We start from the raw sequence: 21,024 nt of genomic DNA, 5'->3' as shown, positions 1-21,024 counted from the left end.
TCATTTTGGAAATGGAACAAAAAAAAAATTGAATTGTTTCTCTAATATTTTCCGCAAAATCAAAATAGTACCTAACTACGTAAAAATATTAATTGAGCCCCTCAGCTCCTTAAATAATGATCAAATTAGTCCCTCAGTGAGATCATTTAGATCCCTATTAAAAAATTCAAGGTATTAAAATGAGGCTTTTAAATAGTTGGAAATCATTTTGATCCTTCATTAAAAATAAAAAAACTATTTTGATTCTTATTTCGTTTGAAAAGTTTGACCACTCGCTTAAAAATATGTTGTATAAAACTTTAATAAATTGCTATCAGAGTGGGTTTAGGGATTTGCAAGAATGACATTTTTTTTAAGATTAAATTGAGAGATAAGATGATAAGATTGATTTCTTAATACTATGGGACCATAATATTTCTAAGTTTTTAAGCCATTTTAGGATATGAAAAGCAAGAATTAAGAAGTCAACATATGATAGGCTAATTTCGCATAAGAGTGATAAGATGCTTGGTGAGTTCTTTAAAATTGAACATGCTTGAATCATGTCTGGTGTGAAAACCGGGTAAACCTGCAAAACAGAGAGAAGAAAGAAAAGAACAGAGCAAGCAAGAAGGAGACGAAGGAGAAGAATAAGAGAGAGTGTGGGTAATTCCAGTGTAGCTGTATTCAAATCTGCTCCAAAACATGCTATCTCCAGGTATTACATAAGCCGTTTCTAATAACGAAAAATACTAAAAGAAATGCTAAATGCTGAGCTGGCCACTAATTGGCAGAGAAAGCAATAACTAACTAAAGCTGCAAGCGGTAGTGGAGATATAAGCAAGGTAATGATATCACCGGAATATTCTGGTACCATGATACGCCACATCAATGTCTAGTTGTAGTTGGTTTAAATAGGTTCAAATGACTAGCATCCTACTAAATGTTTTATTCACTTAAGAAGGATATCTGAATAGGGTGCAACTCAAAACTCAACAAATATTGTGAGCCAAACTCGATGAACGAATTAGTCGAAACGGAGACTAGACTTTTACATTTTGAATAATTACATAGCTCACATTGATAACTTAGACTACCAACTGAGAGGTCTTGGGTTTGAGTCTTGTATATGCGATGTGTGTGCGAATCTGCTTTAATTGGCCTAAATGTAAAAAAAAAATCTTGAATACTTTATTTTAAAATAATTATATAAAATATATTAAAATTCAAAGCAAAATTATGAATATAATTAAAATTTATAGCTATCTTTCCTACCTAAATAAAGGTTTTATTATAAATATAATTATATTTATAATTTTCTTTTATAATGAATCAATTGAATCAAGAGTCCAAAAAAAAAAAAAAAGTCCATTCAAATACATAAATAAAAAAATTGCATACTTATTATTAAAATTAATTATGATGAATTTTAAAAATGTTAATTTCTATCAGAATATACTATCATAATATATTAATTTTGTTCTCTCATAATAGAGGTCAAAATTTTAGTTCGAATTAGAGCAAAAACACAAATCAAGGTTTACTCGGCGACTCGACTGCAGTAAAGAGTTCCGACTTCCGAGCGCTGATCGTATTAAATCGATCGAATCGATCGTCTTATTTCTCTCGTTAGCACTCCGGCAATTTGCCATGGCGCCGATCTAAACCCTAATTACTGATCTAGATTCCAAACAGGAGAGATGTTCGGAACACATTCGTCGTCGCCGGCGTTCGGCTCTCCATCGGGCTTCGGCACTCCTTCAACCCCTGCGTTCGGCTCTCCATCGGGCTTCGGCACTCCTTCAACCCCTGCGTTCGGAACTCCCTCTTCAACCCCTGCGTTCGGAACCCCTTCTTCAACCCCTGCGTTCGGAACCCCCTCTTCAACTCCTGCGTTCGGCACCCCCTCCACTCCATCATTTGCGACGCCCTCCACCACGCTGGCATTCGGCTCATCTCCGGCGTTCGGCACGCCGTTTTCGACGCCGGCGTTCGGCGCGTCGTTTTCCACGCCGGCGTTTGGCTCGCCGTTTGCCACGCCGGCATTCGGGACGCCGTCTATGCCGTGGTTCGGTACGCCTTCGACGCCGGCTTTCGGTTCCTCTTCGACCCCCTTCCTCCAACAACCCCAACCAGTTCAACCTCTGCAGCAAGCGCAGCCATCCTTCTCCTTCTTTCCTCAGCAACAGCAGCAGCAAGTCCCATCTTTCACCTTCCAGCCCAATGCGCAAATTACCACACAGATGGCACCCGTCGCCCCACTCACTCTCAACCTCACCGACCGTGACGTCTTGGTCTGCTGCATTCTTAAACCCTAGGCTAACCGTTGAAAGTTCTGTCTAACTATTGTGGTATTTACTTTGCCAGGCGATCGTAGATGCCTACAAAGAGGAACCAGCCAACCCCAAATATTCCTTCAGGGTAATTTTCTTGATTTTGTTTTGAATTTAAGAGGCTGTTTTGATACAAGTATGTTAGTAAATCTTGTAAATCCATATATAGTAAATCCTCATAGGATTAAATCACGATAAACTGTTTGGCATGATATATGTTAAATTCGCTTAAATTCCAGTAAACTTTTTGGCAAGTATTTTCAAGATTTACAAGATAAATGAAGAAAAAAAAAGAGAGTAGAAGTTTAAATCACCTGGATTTGCTAAATCCATGATTTAGCCAAAAAAATGAGTAAAACAGGATTTATTTTAGGTTGCAAAAAAAAAAAAAATATTTTCCTAGATTTTAGCCTTATTCTTGTTAAATCTTTCAACCAAACTGCCCCTAAGCATGCAGTGCCATTTTGGTTTTGAAATTTATGACCCTTTTTTGTTTTCCTGTAGCATTTGCTTTTTAGCGTGACTGATCCGGCGGCTAGGGTGAAACCTGTTGGTGTTTCTGATGTGAGTTCCATCTAGTTTTGGGTGAGCTTGGTTTAGGTTATCTTGAACTGTTTTTACGTGACGGTGTACTAAATTAGGTGTTTTAGATCATGTGGGCGGAGGCAATGGGGAAGCTGGAGGGAATGGAGAGTGTGGACCGGGAGAGGTTATGGCCTGAGCTTGTTCAGGGATTCAAGGGCCTTTCAAATCGAATCAAGGTATTATAGGTTTTTGGTTTGTAACATTTGAAGAACTTTTTCCCCGTTATATCAGTTGCAGTTTTGAAGTAACCTTTTTTGTCAATTTTTATATAATGGAGAATATGCTCTACTTGTTGAATCATCATTTAATCTATCATTAGTCATGTTTCATTAATTTGTGCAGGAGTCAAGGCATTGTCTGTGACAGCTTCTTTTCACTTGATATTTATTCTAAACTTTTTATAGATGGTTGTTCTCCTTTTATGATATCAATTATTGCTAACTTGACACTTTTGTCATCTTTTTTTTTTTAATTATTTTCCTAGTTTTATCATTATGTTTTCTTTGCAGTGGCAGTAAAATGACACTTCCATGTGCCAATTGTGACAAAATCAGGAAGAAAGCGTATATTTATTTTATCTTTTGCAACAACTTGAACTTTACTTTTTGAGTACCAATCAATGTTCTCAAACAATTTACAAAATCGGAACTTGTAATTTTGGTATCGAGAAGTTGATACTTTGATGAATAGAATTTTGCAGTTATGGCTATAGGGGTATTTGAAATTCATATATTCTTAAGTCAGCTTTACTACTAGCGGTAAGAGGTATTGTATGCATACTCAATTTTTCTACTTCAGCATAAACCTGAGCATTCATGCTGCCTTTATCAGTTATTTATGCAACCAGACTCCTTGTGATTCTAAACGGGCTGCTGAAATGATGATCATGTTGGATTTTTAACCTTAAATTGTTAAGAAGAGAAGTTTCCAATGTAGTGGAATATTTGAGGAGTTAAAGAGATGAAGTAGATGTAGAAGACTAGAAGAATGAATGCCTGAAGAGGTTGGGAGCAAGAGGATGGAAGAAGAAGAGCTTCACAACTAGGAGAAATAGGAGGAATTGATATCCAGAGAGAATGGTAAAAAAAAAACTATTTTTTATTCCATCATCAACAAGCTTGATTTATGTCCCAATGCCTTCTATTTATTGGCATTCTAACCTTATTAACATTAAGATAATGTCATGAATGACCAAATGGAAAGTGATTATATATCCTTGACAAATAACAAACAACAAATAAGGATGATGAGAAAGGCATGAGTATGTTATACTTGCTAACCTGATCTAAAATTATAAATGACATAAGGCATATAATTGTAAGTAAACATGATGTATTAATACCCTTTGTTTGTGAAGAACTATATTATGTATATTCGAAATGCCAAGTGCTGAAAAGACTAAAGGCGTTTTACTGTGCTGTTGAGTTGGCCTTTGACTGTATTATCGAGTTGATGAAATCAAATTTATGGGAAATCCACCCGAATGTAGAGACAACAGGAAAATTTATTATGATATTTATATTTTGAATATGAAATTCACCTGATGAAGAAGAAATGATTGGGAGGAACAACACTATCATCTGCAATTATAACAAAAAGGCTCTTACCATATATTATTAAGAACATTATCAATGATTTAGAAAAAATATCTAGAAGCTTGATGATCTTCATGCACACTGCAAGATTGATTCAATCTAAATTTTGCACTAAATGATTGAGGTTAACCTTTTATTTGGGTTTGTGACTAAGGTAAGTTGGTTTTGAATTTGGTCAGGGTTGTGTGGTTTGATTTGATTGAGATAGTATTTGGAGTTAAATTGGAGTGAATTTAGTTCATGTGAAGCTAATGATTTTTTTTTCTTTTTGTGAATAAAAAGGGTCTTAATTTTTAGCAAGGAGCCGGAGGAGGAGAGTGGAAAGTATGTGCTTAGATAATCAAAAGGAAAAACTCTTAATAGTAAAAATAGTTCTTGGTATGGTCAAAATGTGCAAAAAAAAAAGAAGTTTTGTTATAAAAATTGGTTTATATATTAAATCTTAGAAAATTGGGAAATATATGGAAGGGCCTATAGGGATTTTAAAAAAGCAATATGTGATATAAAGAATTAATTTTTAGTGATTTATATAAGAGGTTAGATACTATGGAGGACGAAATATATATGTATAAGTTAGCTAAGCAAAGAGATAGGTGAAGTAAATATTTAGTTCAAGTAAAGTGCAGTAAAAATGAGAATCAAAACATGCTTTTCGTAGAAGATGTTATTCAACATAGGGGGATGAGATATTTTGATTAAATTTTTATTGCAGGTTGTGAGAATATGATTATCTTTAGTGTTCTTAGCATCCTAAATGAAAATAAAATTTTTATTTTTATCAGTGTACTAAGGTTGACCTCCATAATTCAAGTTTACCTTCAACTCCCTCTCTAGTCTTATCAACAAGAAGAATATCAGCAGTAAGGTACAACCTCTTGCAAATGTCTAGTGAGAACATTCATGACTAAAGCAAAAAGATATAGGCTTAAGGCTGATCCTTGATGTAATCCAACCGAATAGGAAAATACTTGGTCAAACCACCTTGCATGAAATCATCCTAGCTTAATGTCTGTATCCTTTTGACTTTTTTCAAATAATCAAACAAGCCCTTGGCTTTTTAAGTGTGTCCAATTTTGACTTATATTTTATTTTTCAGATATTCAGTTTAGCTCATCTAGTCACTAAATCTTAACTAATTTAATCCTTTTGTCAGCTTTATCATTTTCCTTGGATGGAATGAGGTGGCGGAAAGCTTTTTATGAGGGCATTTAAACTTTTTATGTACTAAAACTGAGCTTCAATGGGCCTCTTCTTTCTACTCTTTTTTTTTTTGCATCGTAACTTGTGTTTGGTTTGGCTGCCTTATTTGTATGCAACTTGGAGTTGGGTATATTGCTGCTTGCAATTACCTTCTTTGATTTGGCTTTGCTACTGTAGTAAGAATCAGGATTAAAGGACTATAGCATTAAATCGTTCGTTATTCAGGCGACTTATTGATGCAAACATTTCTTTGCCATGTCATCATAACGACTACTATCCTAGTCAGCATAAGTCGCCGTTTAAAGGAGCGACTTTGCCTATATTTAAATTTTTTTTTAGGCATGCTTAAATTGTTAATACAAATATAAATCATGCTTATTCATAAAAATTTCCCTATTGTTTTCCTATTGTGGTTGTATTCATATCCTTTGTCTTCCTTCTTTGGAAGGTGCTGCTAATTTAATTATATTTTCACTTCTACTCGGTTATTTGTTACTTAAAAGGTGTGCTTTATCTTTCTTTTTGGCACGTGTCTTTGATTTAATTTGGATTTTTTCTTCTACTTGATTCTTATTATAGTCAATATCAGATATTTATTTGTTGATATTTTGAATTGCATTATTGCAAAATTCAAAAAGTTGTTGGATTGGCACTATGGTTGAACAAAAATTTTGTTTTTTATGTAGCTGAATCGAAACTTGCAATTCTTTACTAGATTATGGGGATTCTAAGAAATTATTTATTTTGAATCTTTTGGATTATAAAGAGGACCTTTGAGGCATGCATCTTTTATGAACCACTTAATAAAATATTTTTGATCTGGAACTTGTGCGTGCTAGTTTGATGCAATCATGCAAATTCTTTGAGCATAATGATTCTCCTTATATTGGTGTATCGCCTTTATACTCTGATTAGTGTATTTTATCCTTGCTATTTTAATCTAAAGTATTATGTGATGGGTTTTATTTATGAGATTGAGAATTGGTAAAGTTTGCTACATGCCAATTTTTTTACTAATGCAAGCATTTTTGTTTTATTCATTCTCAAATTTTTTTACTAAATTTCATATTTCGACTAACTTTAAATTATTTTTAAGAGCAAGTTACATATATTTTCTAGTTTTGATTCCAAGGAGATTGATACTTGCCTAAGCTAAAAGTTGAAAAAATGTTATCGTAGGTGTTTTGTGTATGTATTCTTCCTATGACATTTTGCATCACTTGTAAAAGTCCAAACTTGATGTTGTTGTTTAAATGGGGTGCTATTCTAAAGTGATATTCTTTTCCCTAGAATATATAAAAGATCTGAATTTAATGATTTAGATGCAGGCTTTATTTTGTTTGTGGTTTTCAAAGAGTTAGCTTAGTTTAATCAGTTAGGTATTACCAACTTTGTCAAATTTAAGTTATCCCTCACCTCACCCTATTATCCGCACTTGAATTTACCCTCTACTCCCCTATTTTGTTATGAGCTAGGCAAGTATTCATCATTTAATTATTACTTAATACCCGTAAATAGCACTCGTCATTTGCGCCTTACAAAATCAGCACGGGCATGAAATATATTGGGATTGATTATCATTTAATTATTACTTAATCATGAATTACAATTTAAAATTTATAACATGTTAACAAAATAGCACTCGTCATTTGCGCCTTACACCATGCGCCATTGACCATGTATGGCACAAATAGCGTGCACTATTTTGATGCGCCGCACCAGGCCAAGAAGATATTGTCGTATGTGCACCGTGCTATGCGCCATGGCATGCCCCAGTTTGTGCCATTGACATGCATGGTGGCTAAATAAGAGAATAGGATAAAGAAGAAGCTGAACCAGTAGAATTGGAAGAAGGTTCATCACAGACGAATGTCGATGGAGTTGCAAGATTTGGAGTATCAGAATGTTGTGTTGGAGGTGCAGTTGTATTTGAAGAAAAAAGAGGAAAAAAACTAGAGGAAGGAACTAGCGTAAGGGGAGGAGGATGCTGAGGTGAAGTAGAGTTATTGGACTGTGGAGAGATTGAGAGGTAAGGAACAAATAGTTTCATGAAAATGAACATGTTGAGATAGATGCGACCTGTGAGTGGGTTGAAGCATTTATAACCTTTGTTGTTGGAGGCATAACCAAGGAACACACAATGAGTGGATTTTGGTTCAATTTTATTATGAACTTTGGAAGGAAACCATGGATAACATAAGCAACCAAAAAATTTAAGATGATTATATGTGGGTGGTTGTTGATGCATACATTGAAAGGGAGAGAGGTTATGAGTAGTTTTGGAATGGAGTCTATGATAAAAGTATGTTGTTGTAAGGAGGGTGTCCACCCAAAGAGTAGAAGGTAGATTTTCTTGAAAGAGCAAGGCATTTATAGTTTCGAGAAGATGACAGTGTTTTCATTCAACAATACCATTTTGCTTTGGAGTATAAGAACAACTAATGTGGCGAAGAATGCCAAATTTATGTAATTGTAATTGAAAATCAGCATTGACAAACTCACCTTCTCCATCTAATTGAAGTATTTTTATGGGTTACTGGAATTTTCTCAACTAGTAACTTGAAATCAATAAATTTGGAGCAAACTTTAGATTTGCATATTAAAGGATAAAACCAACAAAAACGAGTAAAATCATCAACAAAAAGCAAATAATATTTATAATTTTGCATGTATAACATAGGGGAAGGCACCCATAAATCAATATGAATAATTTCAAGATATTGAGTAGTTCTAGGATGAATTAAAGAAAAAGATAATTAATGACATTTTGCACAAGCACATGAATAACAGTGAGAAAGAGACGAAGTTGCCTTGTTGTGAGTGAAGAAAGTTAAAAGTAGCTTGTGAGTAGCAGTCGAGGAATGGCCAAGACTCTCATGCCAAATATTTGGGCTGGAAGTAGAGCTGATGAAGGCTGCTAGAGATGTGGTGGAAGGCTAAAAATGTGTGAAGGGCTTAATAGGGTAGAGACCTTAAAAACTGAGACCCTAAAGTAAGATTTGATTTGTCGTGGAGTCCTTTATAGTAAAGCCATGAGCATAAAAAATAACAGCAGAAGCATTATCAACAGTTAGTTGATGAACATATAGTAAATTATGTGAGAGGTTAGAAACAGGAAAAATATGGGGTAAGTGAAGCATACAGTTAGGAGTTGGTAGAATTCCTTTACCAGAATGAGTTATGAAAAGCTTGTTATTATTGACAACCTGAATTTGAGATGTGCTAGAGTATTGTTGAAGCGATTGCAGTTGAGTGGTATTAGTAGTAAAATGAGAAGAAGCTCCAAAATCCAGAACCCAGTCCGCAAAAGAAGCCGTTTAATGCGCAATGTGAGCTTGTTGATTAGGCTGATAAGACAGATCAGATCGATGCAACATTTGAGAGAAGAATGTCCTGGTTTACCACAAATTTGATAGTCCAAATAAGACAGGCCACATTTGCCACCATGAGCAAGTATTCAAGAAGAACTACCACCACGAGACAAGGAGCATTGGTGACCACGACCAGTGGAGAATGAAGAACCATGTCCGCGAGGCGGCCTCTACATGCAACAAATGCAAAGGTAGGATCAGCGGAGTTGGCAGAAGATTGGTTGTGAGTAGTATCGGTAGCTATATTGAGTTCTTCATTGCATAACAGGGCATATTGAGTTCTTCATTGCATAACAGGGCATATTGAGTTCTTCATTGCATAACAGGGCATACTTATCATCTAAACTAACCGTTTGTAGTTTAGTACAAATAGATGTCTTGAAAGCATTGTAGGAAGGAGGTAGTACATTGAGAGTGTATAATATAATAACTTTGTGTTCAATGGAGGAACCTGCTATAGCAATGACATCAACTTCTACTTGATGTTCGATAAATACTACGCCATAGGTGTTTCTTTCGTTTTGAATTGATAAAGTTCATTTTTCAGTTGTAAAATGCGAGACCAATTTGTGGATTGCAGTCGGCACTCAATCATAGGCCAAATGTCATGCGTGGGTATCTAAGTTAAGCACATAAGGAAGCTAAGGAGGGGAAATGGTGAAGGGCTGCAACTAAATTTTGATCAATGAGCTTCCATGCGGAAAAATGTGGATTAATGGAGATGGGTCCATGAGCGAGGAGATGTTGTTTTACTGGTTTAGGAGTGAAACCATCAAGATACCCCTCAAATCTATTAGCAGGAAAGAGTTTAAGAATCTCCAAAAGAAAAGTAGATATAGTCCAATCTACTTTTCCAGTGAGGATGATTATTAATATTTAATTGAATATTAATCACTGATTTTATATTGGTCATGGGGGGAATGGGTATATCACTCATTTTAATAGGAATAGCATTGAGGGAAAAGGAGGAAGAATTTGAAGACTGTTTCATTGCAGCAGTAGCAAAGAGACAAGCAGAAGTCTAAAAGAAAATATAGTAGATACAGTAAAGAAGGGACCCAAATTTTTGCTAGAAAAATTAAACCTTTCTAGATAATATAAAAAGCATAAAAAGGACAAATTAAACAAACTTTACTTATATAAAATAAAAGACTTACAACGATTGACTCTTACAAACGACACAAACACAAATTAAAGACAAACTCATAAATTGCTTTCCTTGAGAAGAAGGATACATGTGGGGTGTAAACTTGTGGATAGAATAAGAGGTTAGAAGCCGAGACGAAAGAGGAGACGCTCGCAAGCTTTCCTAGAAGAGGAGTAGAAGAGATGGAACAAGCTCGCAAGCTTTTCCAACAAAACCCCCATGTTTACATTTCCAAAAATCATTCACATAACATGCTTTAAACAACCACAAAACATTTTATATTTATAGACAAGAGAGGGGAATACAAACAGCCACAAAAACCCTTCATATTCTTAATTAAATAAGGGAAATGAAAAGCCAACAGTCAACTCCAGAAAACAAAGCACCATAGCCACAGAAAAGCCCCCCAAAAGCCACGGGAAGCAGCCCAGCTAGGAACCCGAAGAGGCAACCGCAAGAACCAAGGAGGAAGCCGTGGGAACCAAGGAGCCAAGGCACGGGAACCCAAGAGCCATCCACGGGAAACTAATGGACAAGGGGAAGGAGAAGAGAGAAAAAATTAATGAGCTACTAATAAATTAATAAGTGAACTAAAAACATAGCTCATAATGAGCTAACTCTTAGTTCAAAAATTAATGAGCTAGCAAGCTCAAGGGAAGTCAAAACCAAATTTTTTTGGGTTTGATTTGACCCCCCCTTTGTCTAAATCAGAAGCTCTAATACCATGTTGAGTTTCAGCATATAAACTGAATTGCAAGAACAAGAACTGAAGCAGAGGAATACATATTAGCAGAACTTCATCATGTTCTATATCGAAAACTCAACCCTTTATTGATAAATATATAAAAGTAAATGTAGTATTACACTTGAGTTAGTTAACAATCAATGGCGATTATTAATAAAGAAGATGACAACAATAGCAATGAGAAGAAAGCTCTACACATATCTACAGTGAAGCTTTTCATGTTGCCATTTTTGCTCAAGTTCAAACCTTTATCACTTTCATTGTAGTAGAAGATTCCGTTTCTGCTATTTCTTAATTGCTTTATTTAAAATTTGTAATTCTAAAAATGCTTATTATTAATTTATTATCATACTATTTTTCTTGTCACAGATTCAGGATGAAACTATTGTTTCAGATGCTGAAAGGTTGCAGAAGACGCAATCTAATGTGAAAGAGGTATGCTTTCAGTATTGTCTGACTGAACTCTTCTTCTTATGGCTGCTATGATTTTTGTCCATACAACAGCTTCAAAGGCACATCCAAGCCGATGTATTTCCATGGGTCCAAAGGATGCATCAGAAAGAGCAATGCCTTCAAAGGAGGCTTTTGAGGGTATGATTTGAATTCCATATCTCCTCATGACGATTTTCCTCTATGCTTTTATATTAAAATTTTAGCACATTCTTTATCTTTTTGGATCAAAGGTTATGAGAATTGTGGAAGCATTGGAGGGCAGAGGACTTCGGATGCCCTTGATGAAAGGTGAACTTGATCTGGGTGATAAGTTGGATTCTATACTAAGACAGGTCTCTCTGTTCCTTCTTTACTTTCAGGCTTCATTTGGGACGGCTTTCTCGCTGCTTCTAAAGCAGATTTCAAGTACAAATATTTAAATTTTGTATACTAGAAAGTTGCTTTAAGAAGCATCAAGAAAGCCATCCCAAATGAAGCCTCAGTTTGTTCCTCTCTGGTCATTCAAAACTTGACCATCTATGTTATATGCTCTTAGATTAAGGGACCTGGAGGAGAGCTGTCTAGAAAGGTTCATAATTTGTCATCCATATCTCGTTTGCAAGCCAATGCTGGTGGCATTGGAGCCAGCTATCATATTGGTTCTGTCAAGATTGACGAGCGAAGCCTTGCGGACTTGCAAGTGGTAAGGGAAAGATATTTCCGTTGTGATGTTTTCCACAAAAGAATTTCTACCTAAAATGAACCTATAATGAATAATCACTAATACAGGAACAGGCATGAATATATCAGCACTAAAATTTTCATAAAATATATAGAACACATATTAGACTCTACACTATATATATTAAAAATTGTTTCCATTATTTAGGATCTGTTTGAAATAATCTTAGTATTTTATAAAGTTGATTGTGAAGTTGTTACGAGAAAAACAACTTACCTAATCGTAGAAAATAATTTTTCACCTCAAATTTTAAAAAAAATGAGAATATAATAATCAAATGAAATTGCGAATTTTTTTTTTTTATCAAATGAAATTGCGATTGTTGTCTGAAAAACAAAGCAATTAGAAAGCTGTTCCAAACACTCATACTATATAGTTCCAACTGTTTGAATTCACTGCTTGATATGTCAACCGTCCATATGAAAATATTGGTACTTCATAAATATAACTAAAGTTTGTGAAACTCCTCCCAAATGGCATCTGTATGCCCCCACTTGCCGTGTTGGGTTTGTGACATGAGAACGATTAATTATTTTATGCGGACGCAGAACTCCGTCCAGAGCCCAATGAAAATGTGTAACGTCATCCCCTACTCGGTACTGTGGCTCGGTCCGCTGTATTTCTCGGTACTGGATGACGTGGCTGCATCTTATTCGTCTCTGGATGATAAGCTATCTCTTTTGTCCGCGCAGAATAATCTCTCCATGCGAGCACCCATTCCCAACTCACATGCCTTCCATCATCTTGCGGTGTTCTGTGAAGTCATTGGGAGAAGTTTTGAGAAGTTGAAGCATTTATTTGATATGAGAGTCATCTCTGGTATATTATTATTACCATTACCTGACTAGTTGGACATTTTTCACTTAGGTTTTACAGCTACAAACAGAAGCAATTGCCAGGTTGGGCAACGTGTTGAAGAAGGATACAAGGGACATGGAAATCATTACGTCGGAGGCCGGCGACAAGCTGGAAGATGGAGGTAGGCGAGCTTTGAAAAGCTTTTGATTTTTTTTTTTATATAATTATTATTTTGATTTTTTGGCATCGGATTTACCTAAACATGTGGCCGCTGGATTTTATGAAAAAAAAAAAAGGATTCAATTTTGACTGGGCAGTTGAGCTAACTAAAAGATTCGTCCATGCAACCTGTTTTTATTTTATTTTTGCGTTACGTGAAGATTTATTATTCTCTTCAACTTAATGAACTTTAGGTTGCAGGCCAATATTTTATGTTATAAGATAGCCACTTGGAAATTACGGGTCGCTTCTTAGGCTTCGTTTGGGATGGCTTTTTTGCTGCTTCTTAAAGCAGCTTTCGAGTATAAAAATTTTAACTTTTGTACTAGAAAGCTGTTTTAAGAAGCAGTAAAAAAATGATCCCAAACAAAGCCTTAACGCGCCTATTTTAGGCTTTATTTGGGATACTTTTCCTATTATTTTTTATATTTTCTAAAAAAATTTTATAGTACAAAAATTTTTAGGTAAAAATTTTTTATATTAAAAAGCCGTTTCAAGAAATAGTAAGCTTGAAACATTAAGGAAGCTATACCAACGAAACTTTGATCGAAATATTATGAATGTCTCTAATTGAGCTATTTCAATAAAATTATTCTTTTAATTAGAGATTTTCAGGCATTACGTCTGAAAAAGCATTATTATGTTTAGGCATTTTGATCAATCGCAAGCTCAAATTAATGCTTTGGTTTTGTTCGGGAAGATTTTCTTATTGGTTCTTAAAATAAATTTTAGTTAAAAAAATAACATTTTTTATTAGAAAGATGTTTAAGGTAGCAAGAAAATAATAATAAAATTATTAAAAAAAAATTGTATTAAAAAGTTGTTTTAGAAAATAAGAATAAAATTATTCAAAAAGAATTTTAATTTAAATTAAATTGAAGTAAATTTAAATAAAATTATGCAAAAGAAGGATGATATCGATATGCATGCAAATTATTAATGTTGTAAATTTACTATTTAATTATTTAGGATATGTTACTATGGTAGTCGTAATATTAAGAATAAACATAAATGAATGATAAGAACATAAAATCTTAAATGTTAATTAATTTATTTCTTTTTTCTTAAAAGTATAATATGATCATATTCATTTACATATAAACTTCAAGGAGAACTTGCTATTATTATTTCATAAATTATTTTATTTGCATAATTCTCAATCCATGATGATTTTCTGAAACTGTTAATTCTATCATTTTGTTGGGAAAAGATAGTATTCTTGCTTTTAATATAGACAAAATCTTTGCATTTTTTTCTCTCAATGTTTTATGCACTTTTAAATTTCATTTATATATATGAAATTTTATAGCCTGAATATACCTTTATTGATGCATGCTTTCTAGAAAATAAATAAAATGATTTATTTAAAAACATCTCCCTATTTGCTCAAAATTACAAATTCTCAAATAAAATTAAAATCCCCAAATTATTATCTTATATACTAATTATTTCATAGAAGGCCACAACAAGGAGAGATTATTAGGTGCGGAGTGCAGACGGGAAGAACTATCTACACACTAGTATAAAATCCAGCTAGGTACCGTTCAGTACCACTGGGTACCACTAGGTACCGCTTGGTACTCTGTGTCTGTGCAGATGATGCTCTCTCTGTCTGCACTCCGCACCTAATAATTATTCCACAACAAGAAGCTTATAATATAGATGTTTGTTTAGATAATATGATGCAAAAACAGTGAACAGATTTAACCTCTAAAGAAACAAACAAGACATCACTACCAAAAAACTTCCACCACAAAAATTGTGGACCCAGAAAAAAATCTTATTGCGTAAAGAGAAAAGTGGAAGCAAATCATGAAAAATTTAACAGCAAGACAATACATTACAGCGCCAATATGAGACATCTAAAATTATACGCCACTTCAAGACTGATGGGGCCTCAAAACCGAGAAATTATTATATAAGGAGACTAAACTTAGAATGATGTGAGGAGATCAATTAGAATGTATTATATTAACGGTATCGAGCACAGGTAAAATAACACATTTTGATTAATCTTTAAATAGCATTCGACATCCGCACATAATAATTAATCCTTAAAAGCAAGAAGAGCTGCTTGTTCTAAGGGAGTGATTATTCCGTTAGGTTATCGAATGCATGCAGAAACCAATACCGAAACGTCATGTCACTAAAGTGCTCGATATCATGCTCGATACATCACGCTCGGTACACTCGATATTCTCGATATTTTCACCGGATGGAATCATTTTAAATTCTAAGGGCATCTTCAACGAGCGTCCATACAAACGGCAAATTAAAATACATTTTTTTATTTTATCTCGATTATAAATGGAAGTGATGGAACTGTAATATCGTCATTGCACTATTCAGAACGAAGTCGTTAGCTTATTTTGAGTGAATTTAAATAGAGATGCAAAATAATATCTATAAAATATTCTTTTTTTAGGGATTAGAAATAAAATTACATTGAAAATGAATTCCTGTTTGATATAATTGATACTATATTTTGAAGTGGAAAATAAATTTTTTATTTAGAGAAAAACAAAATTAACACAGCATTTAGTACAGATTCTATGAAATCTAATTTCTTGAGGTGTAGTACTTAAATCTTTACATTTTTTTTGCTCAAATATTTTATATACATTGCAATTTTATTTATATAAAAATAAAATAAATAAATAAATATTAAGAATTTGTTAAATTTCATATCCTAAATACTTGCACAAGAGCATGCTCTCTCAAAAAGATAAATAAAATATGTATTTATAAAAATCACCCAATTTGCTTAGAATTATGAGTTCATTATTGATATACGATCGTAAGTTCGTTTGGGATGGATTTGGGATGGCTTTCTTACTATTTTGTAATGCAGTTTTTTATTATAAAAATTTTTTTAAAGCAAAAAAAAAAAAAAAACTGTGATCTAAAGTTGTCCTAAACGAACAATTGGATACTAATATCTAATTAATGGCTACCCAAATAAAATGCATATCACATAAAAATCTCTTCAGAAAGCATGAAGCAAAAACAAGATCATATTTTACACCCAAAGTAACGAAAAATTACTACGTGTGGTGTCCGGACGCGAGGCCAATCAGGATGTGTCACATCACCCAATGCACAGTGCATTGGGTGACGTGGCATGTCCGAATTGACCTCTGGACGCATTCAAACTCCGCACAGCGTAACCTCTCCAAAGAGACAGACAATCAATGCATCAAGACCCAAAAACATCCAGCACAAAAATGTGGGCCACAATAAAAAATCAATTGAAAAAAAAAAGTGAATGCAAATCATTTACAGTGCCATCATGAAAAAAAAAAGACAAAAAAACATTTACAGTGCCATCATGAAACGTCTAAAATTATACGCCACTTAAAGACTGATGGGGACTCAAAAGCTGTAAGTCTTTTTTATTTCTAATGGTGGTATTTTGATGTGTGCAATACAAGTTTGCCACTTAAGGAAAGAGTTTTTTATACTTCTGCTAGCAATGCATTCTTTTACTCGAAACATAGTAATTTTTCTTATAAACACCCTCTCATTTCTATGACATTTTAGGCATTTAAATGAAATAACAAGAAAGAAAGAAAGAAAAATTAGTATTGCAGCAAATATTGATAAATGACAAACTGAATCAAGGGAAAAGGAATTATAATGAACATGGTTTCTGCAAACATATACTCAGGCAAAGATAATAGATCGGCTCTATACAAATATCCCCACTTAACTGTGATTTGCATTCCCATAATCGATCAAATAGGGAGATCATCTACTAATTTCAAAGTATGAAGACACTGAACTTTAAAACATCAGACTTGAAGAAAAATATAAAGATTCAAAACTTACAAACTTCCAACGCAAAGTTGTAATAGCTTTTTCAAGTGCAGATCAAGTGTTGCTCCTTTGGCTGTACCTTCAATGGCAAGGGGTCGTCTTTTGCTTCCTTGAGGTGATGCTCGGTACCAAGCCTGGAATGCAACATGCAGCAAGTTAAACCTACTTTGAGAAGCAATAAGAAAATCATCCCAAACGAAAGCTTAAAAACTGCTTTGAGAAGCAATAAGAAAGCCGTCCCAAACGAAGCCTGCTCTAATTAAGGCTTTGTTTGGGAAGGCTTTCCTATTGCTTCTCAAAGTCATGATAGCTTTTTTAAGTGCAGATCAAGTGTTGCTCTTTTGCTGTACCTTTAATGGCAAGGGGCCGTCTTTTGCTTCCTTGAGGTGATGCTTGGTACCAAGCCTGGAATGCAACATGCAGCACTTAAACCTGACTTCTCTTTCTTCCGTTTCGGCGTCCCGGACGAACTTAAAAGTTGATTTGTTTCGACATCTTGAATATCTGCTTTACCATTTGTTTCTTCATCTGACTTTCCAACACCTTCAAACTTGTTCTCACCGCTGGTAAGCTCATTGCCTACCTGCTCACTCAGAGAATCTTGGAGAAGCTCAGCTAGTTTCTTTTTCTCAGTGGGAGAATGCTCAGATCTACTATCAGGAAACATGTCATCATTGAATGCTTTACCATTCACTTGAGGTGTTCCCACAGTACCAAAATAGCGGTTAGGGGTACTACCTCTGGAAGGAGTAAATTCTACATAAAATCAAAAGATTATTTAACACAGCTAAACATGAGAGGATCATAACAATAATATAATAAGTTCATAGTTTGATGAAAGAAATATTTTATGAATAAAAATCATAAAGATTCTACCTCCTTTCACACTGTAGTAGTCATCTTCACAATCAGAATCCAACCATCCCCGTGTGTCAAAGAACATATCCTGTTTACTTCCTACAGGGTAAACAATCACAAGGGAAAGGCAAAGTGAAGTTACCATCCATTGATCAGCAATTAAGAGAAAGCTATTCAAGTAAGGAAAAAAAGTTTAACCTGTTCTAAAATCAAGCACATTGTTCCCTAAAATAGAAGAAAACTTCTACTTGGAGATCTGAAACTAGATACAGTATAGTTCTAAAGCTAGAAAGGTCTTCATGGAATTTCAAAATTCATAAAATTCTCCAATAAGCCGAAATTTGAATAAAGTTTTGAAAATGTCATCTGCCCTTACTTTGAAATGCACAACAAATTAAGCATGGTCCAATTAACTTATGGTTTATGTCAATCCACCATAGCCATTCATCGAACCTAGCCCATCGATCATTATAAATTTCAACATTTTACCAAAGTTGTTTAATATATTACTATCATCCTCACAGCATGCACTTATCTCCATGTTCTGCATAGCCCAATCTCATTTATGGGGTTTAGAAAACCTACATATTGTAGCCATGATGAATACCCATAGCTCTGGAATTGTTAGATTATAATTAGAGGTCATTCTCTAGCCAATATAACACAATTTATCAGATGAAGCCATCCAGGAGGTACACATGCTCATTACTAGTTATCCTTTATAAAAAACTAGCACAACCTAGACAATTCTAAGCAAATGAAAGGATTGTTTTCATCTTAAATACATGATAGATGCAATCAATCAAGGGAGTTTGTTTCATCCAGCTATAAGAAGACCTTAGGGCAGGGGCGGATCCAGCTTCTTTTTTCAGGGTGGGCAAAAAAATTTTTTTTTGTGGGGGATGGGCAAAAATGCTTAGGATTGATTAAATGAGGGCAAAAAATTTTTTTGAGAGGGGGCAAAATACCCAAAATACCCAAAATATTTCAAAATATCTCACTAAAATTAAAAAAAAAAAAAATTGAGGGGTGGCATTTGCCCCCCCCTCAACTAAATGGGGATCCGCCCATGCCTTAGGGCATCTCCAACCGAAAAACTCAATTTTCACTCCAAAATGCAGTAGTAATACATTAAAATGAAAAAATTTGTCTCCAATTGAACTCCATTTTCAAACACAAAAAAAAAAAAATTCCTAGTATATTCTTTCCCATACTTTATTTTATATATTTTTAATCATATATTTATATTGTTAAAAAAAAACATATAGCTGGAGAACAGTGCAACGCCAATAGCGGAAAGTTTAGCATTCGGCTGGAGCGACCGAACGCACTATACAAATGTTTGACGTTCGACTGGAGAAGGCCTTACCAGTCAAGTTTCATTTGTCAGAAATTCTTTCCGAATTATTCAGCCATGATAGATAAGTGCAACTAAATCTAATATTCTCTTCAAAGCAAGATCAAAATTGGCAATCTCATCAGAAACTCAACATGTTATGCAGTAAGTTTAAATTTAAGTATAAATTCAGAAATAATATAGTATTTCACCAAAAAATTGCAAGCTGTAATGTCAACTAGAGTGAAGATTACCAAAGAAATATAATAATGGTAAATAATCATTTAGCTAGAATAATCCAGACATGCTTAGTACATGCCAACTGTGGCCAAAACATTCATGGGAGCCATTCTGATTGTTGTACTTTTCAGAAGCACATGACAATAAATCAATCTTTCGTAATACAAATACAGCGATGATAAAATTCCTAACCAGAGTGAGCAAAAATAAAGAAGAGAACAGTTCAACCACTCCAAAGCTTTTCAATACCTTAAATGACAAAAGATATCACAAGAAAGCGGCATAGATGAAATCACTGTTACAAGTTCGATCAATTTCAATCAGACCACCTGATTAATCGATAGCTAAAGTTGATAGTAAAACACAAGTAACAAGAAAAATCATCAATATACGCCCTGGAAAAAAAAAAGAGAAGAATTCTCGTAATAAAATGATCTAAAAATCAGGAAAAAGCAACATAAACCCCTTCTATTTCTCCTTCCAGAAAATCGCAAGGCATCACTCGTCCCCAATCACTTACCAAATAAACATCAAGGACTTTCAAAACAACCCTCTTATGTAGCAAAAAATCAGTAGAAACGAATCGTACCAAAATCCGTAGCACCAAAAACAAGTCCAGAGTTAACGATCTTGGAATTATCCGGACTGTTCTCCTTCACCTGCCACGAAAAGAAGAGCCTTTTCACCTTGGAAGCAACACCGCCGGAAAACCCCATATCGAAATAGTTAAGGACCCGATGGCTAGATGAAGATCGAAGCCATCCTTTGACCTAAGAATCACTGGTCTCTGAACTCTTTCGCAAACAGAAACGGAACAGAAAAGAGAGGCAAAACCGAAGCCGAAGGAAGTAATTCGGAGAAAAAGTCGTAACCGCTCCTACACTTCGTGCAGACTGGTGCACTAGTGGAGATGAACGTCTCTGTCCGCCATGCCTGGCTAGTTACAGATAGAGAGAGAGTGTGTGAGGAAGAGAGAGAGAGAGGAGAATTTATTAGAACGGTTAGACGAATTGGCTTCTTTGTAGTTTTATTTAGAGCGAGATATTTAAATGGGCATTATTAACTTTATGGCCTTCAAAATTAGTAAAAAGATTTGGTCCTCAGAAGTCAGAACACCGTAATTAAAACAATGTTAACGTTTTCCGTAATAAAAACTTTTATAATTATAATATTTATTAAATAAGTTGCATTTTGCATTCCAAAATTTTAAATTTTGATAAGAGAAATGAAAAATATCAATACATATCTTATATGATATTTTGTGTGTATTATGGATTAATTTATTTTTATGTTCAAAGGGAGTAGGGGTGCAACCGAGTCGAGTCGGCTCGAGTTCGACTCAATAATAGACTCGACGAGTCAAGCTTGTCGAACTCACGAGTAGAGCTTATCGAGCTCGCAAGTCGAGCTCGAACATGATTTCGAGCTTAGTTGTTTATCGAGCTCGAGCCCGAACTGCACACTACTCGACTCAAGAGTTCGTCGAGCAGTCAAGCAGCTCGCAGATGAAATCACAAGCGTGAAAATACAATCGCAGGAAAATGAAATGGCCACCGGGAAAATGAAATCATGCGGACGCTTGCGATGCGAGAACCTAGTACGAAGGATGCAAGCAAGCTAGCGACAAG

At 34.6% G+C, this 21,024-nt stretch overlaps 2 protein-coding genes across 4 annotated transcripts; one reads left to right on the top strand and one right to left on the bottom strand.

Annotated features, from left to right (window-relative positions):
- The first annotated feature begins 1,587 nt into the window (after positions 1 to 1,587).
- Positions 1,588 to 13,274, top strand: LOC110092512 (nuclear pore complex protein NUP54). 2 transcript variants are annotated; one of them, XM_020817093.2, is made up of 10 exons: positions 1,603 to 1,706; positions 1,749 to 2,273; positions 2,347 to 2,400; positions 2,817 to 2,876; positions 2,963 to 3,073; positions 11,325 to 11,390; positions 11,460 to 11,546; positions 11,639 to 11,740; positions 11,944 to 12,090; positions 12,997 to 13,274. In XM_020817093.2, exons 1-10 carry the CDS (start codon positions 1,680 to 1,682, stop codon positions 13,132 to 13,134), a joined length of 1,317 nt encoding a protein of 438 aa, XP_020672752.1. In that variant the 5' UTR covers positions 1,603 to 1,679; the 3' UTR covers positions 13,135 to 13,274. The 2 variants fall into 2 exon arrangements, with proteins under 2 accessions (XP_020672751.1, XP_020672752.1); XM_020817092.2 differs by having other exon boundaries at positions 1,588 to 2,273.
- Positions 13,275 to 16,742: 3,468 nt separating this feature from the next.
- LOC110092514 (uncharacterized protein At3g27210) lies at positions 16,743 to 20,393 on the bottom strand. Of its 2 annotated transcripts, none has more exons than XM_020817095.2 (4): positions 19,986 to 20,393; positions 17,839 to 17,919; positions 17,313 to 17,718; positions 16,743 to 17,124 (listed from the first exon to the last, which is right to left on the bottom strand). In XM_020817095.2, exons 1-3 carry the CDS (start codon positions 20,110 to 20,112, stop codon positions 17,315 to 17,317), a joined length of 612 nt encoding a protein of 203 aa, XP_020672754.1. In that variant the 5' UTR covers positions 20,113 to 20,393; the 3' UTR covers positions 16,743 to 17,124; positions 17,313 to 17,314. The 2 variants fall into 2 exon arrangements, with proteins under 2 accessions (XP_020672754.1, XP_020672753.1); XM_020817094.2 differs by having other exon boundaries at positions 16,743 to 17,096; positions 19,986 to 20,392.
- Positions 20,394 to 21,024: the final 631 nt, after the last annotated feature.

Source organism: Dendrobium catenatum, unplaced genomic scaffold (assembly GCF_001605985.2).
Source record: "Dendrobium catenatum unplaced genomic scaffold, ASM160598v2 fragScaff_scaffold_9, whole genome shotgun sequence".
In the NCBI taxonomy this organism is placed as follows: Eukaryota; Viridiplantae; Streptophyta; class Magnoliopsida; order Asparagales; family Orchidaceae; genus Dendrobium; species Dendrobium catenatum.
The sequence above is the reverse complement of the archived record's forward strand: the minus strand, read 5'-3'. Positions and strand labels throughout refer to the sequence as shown.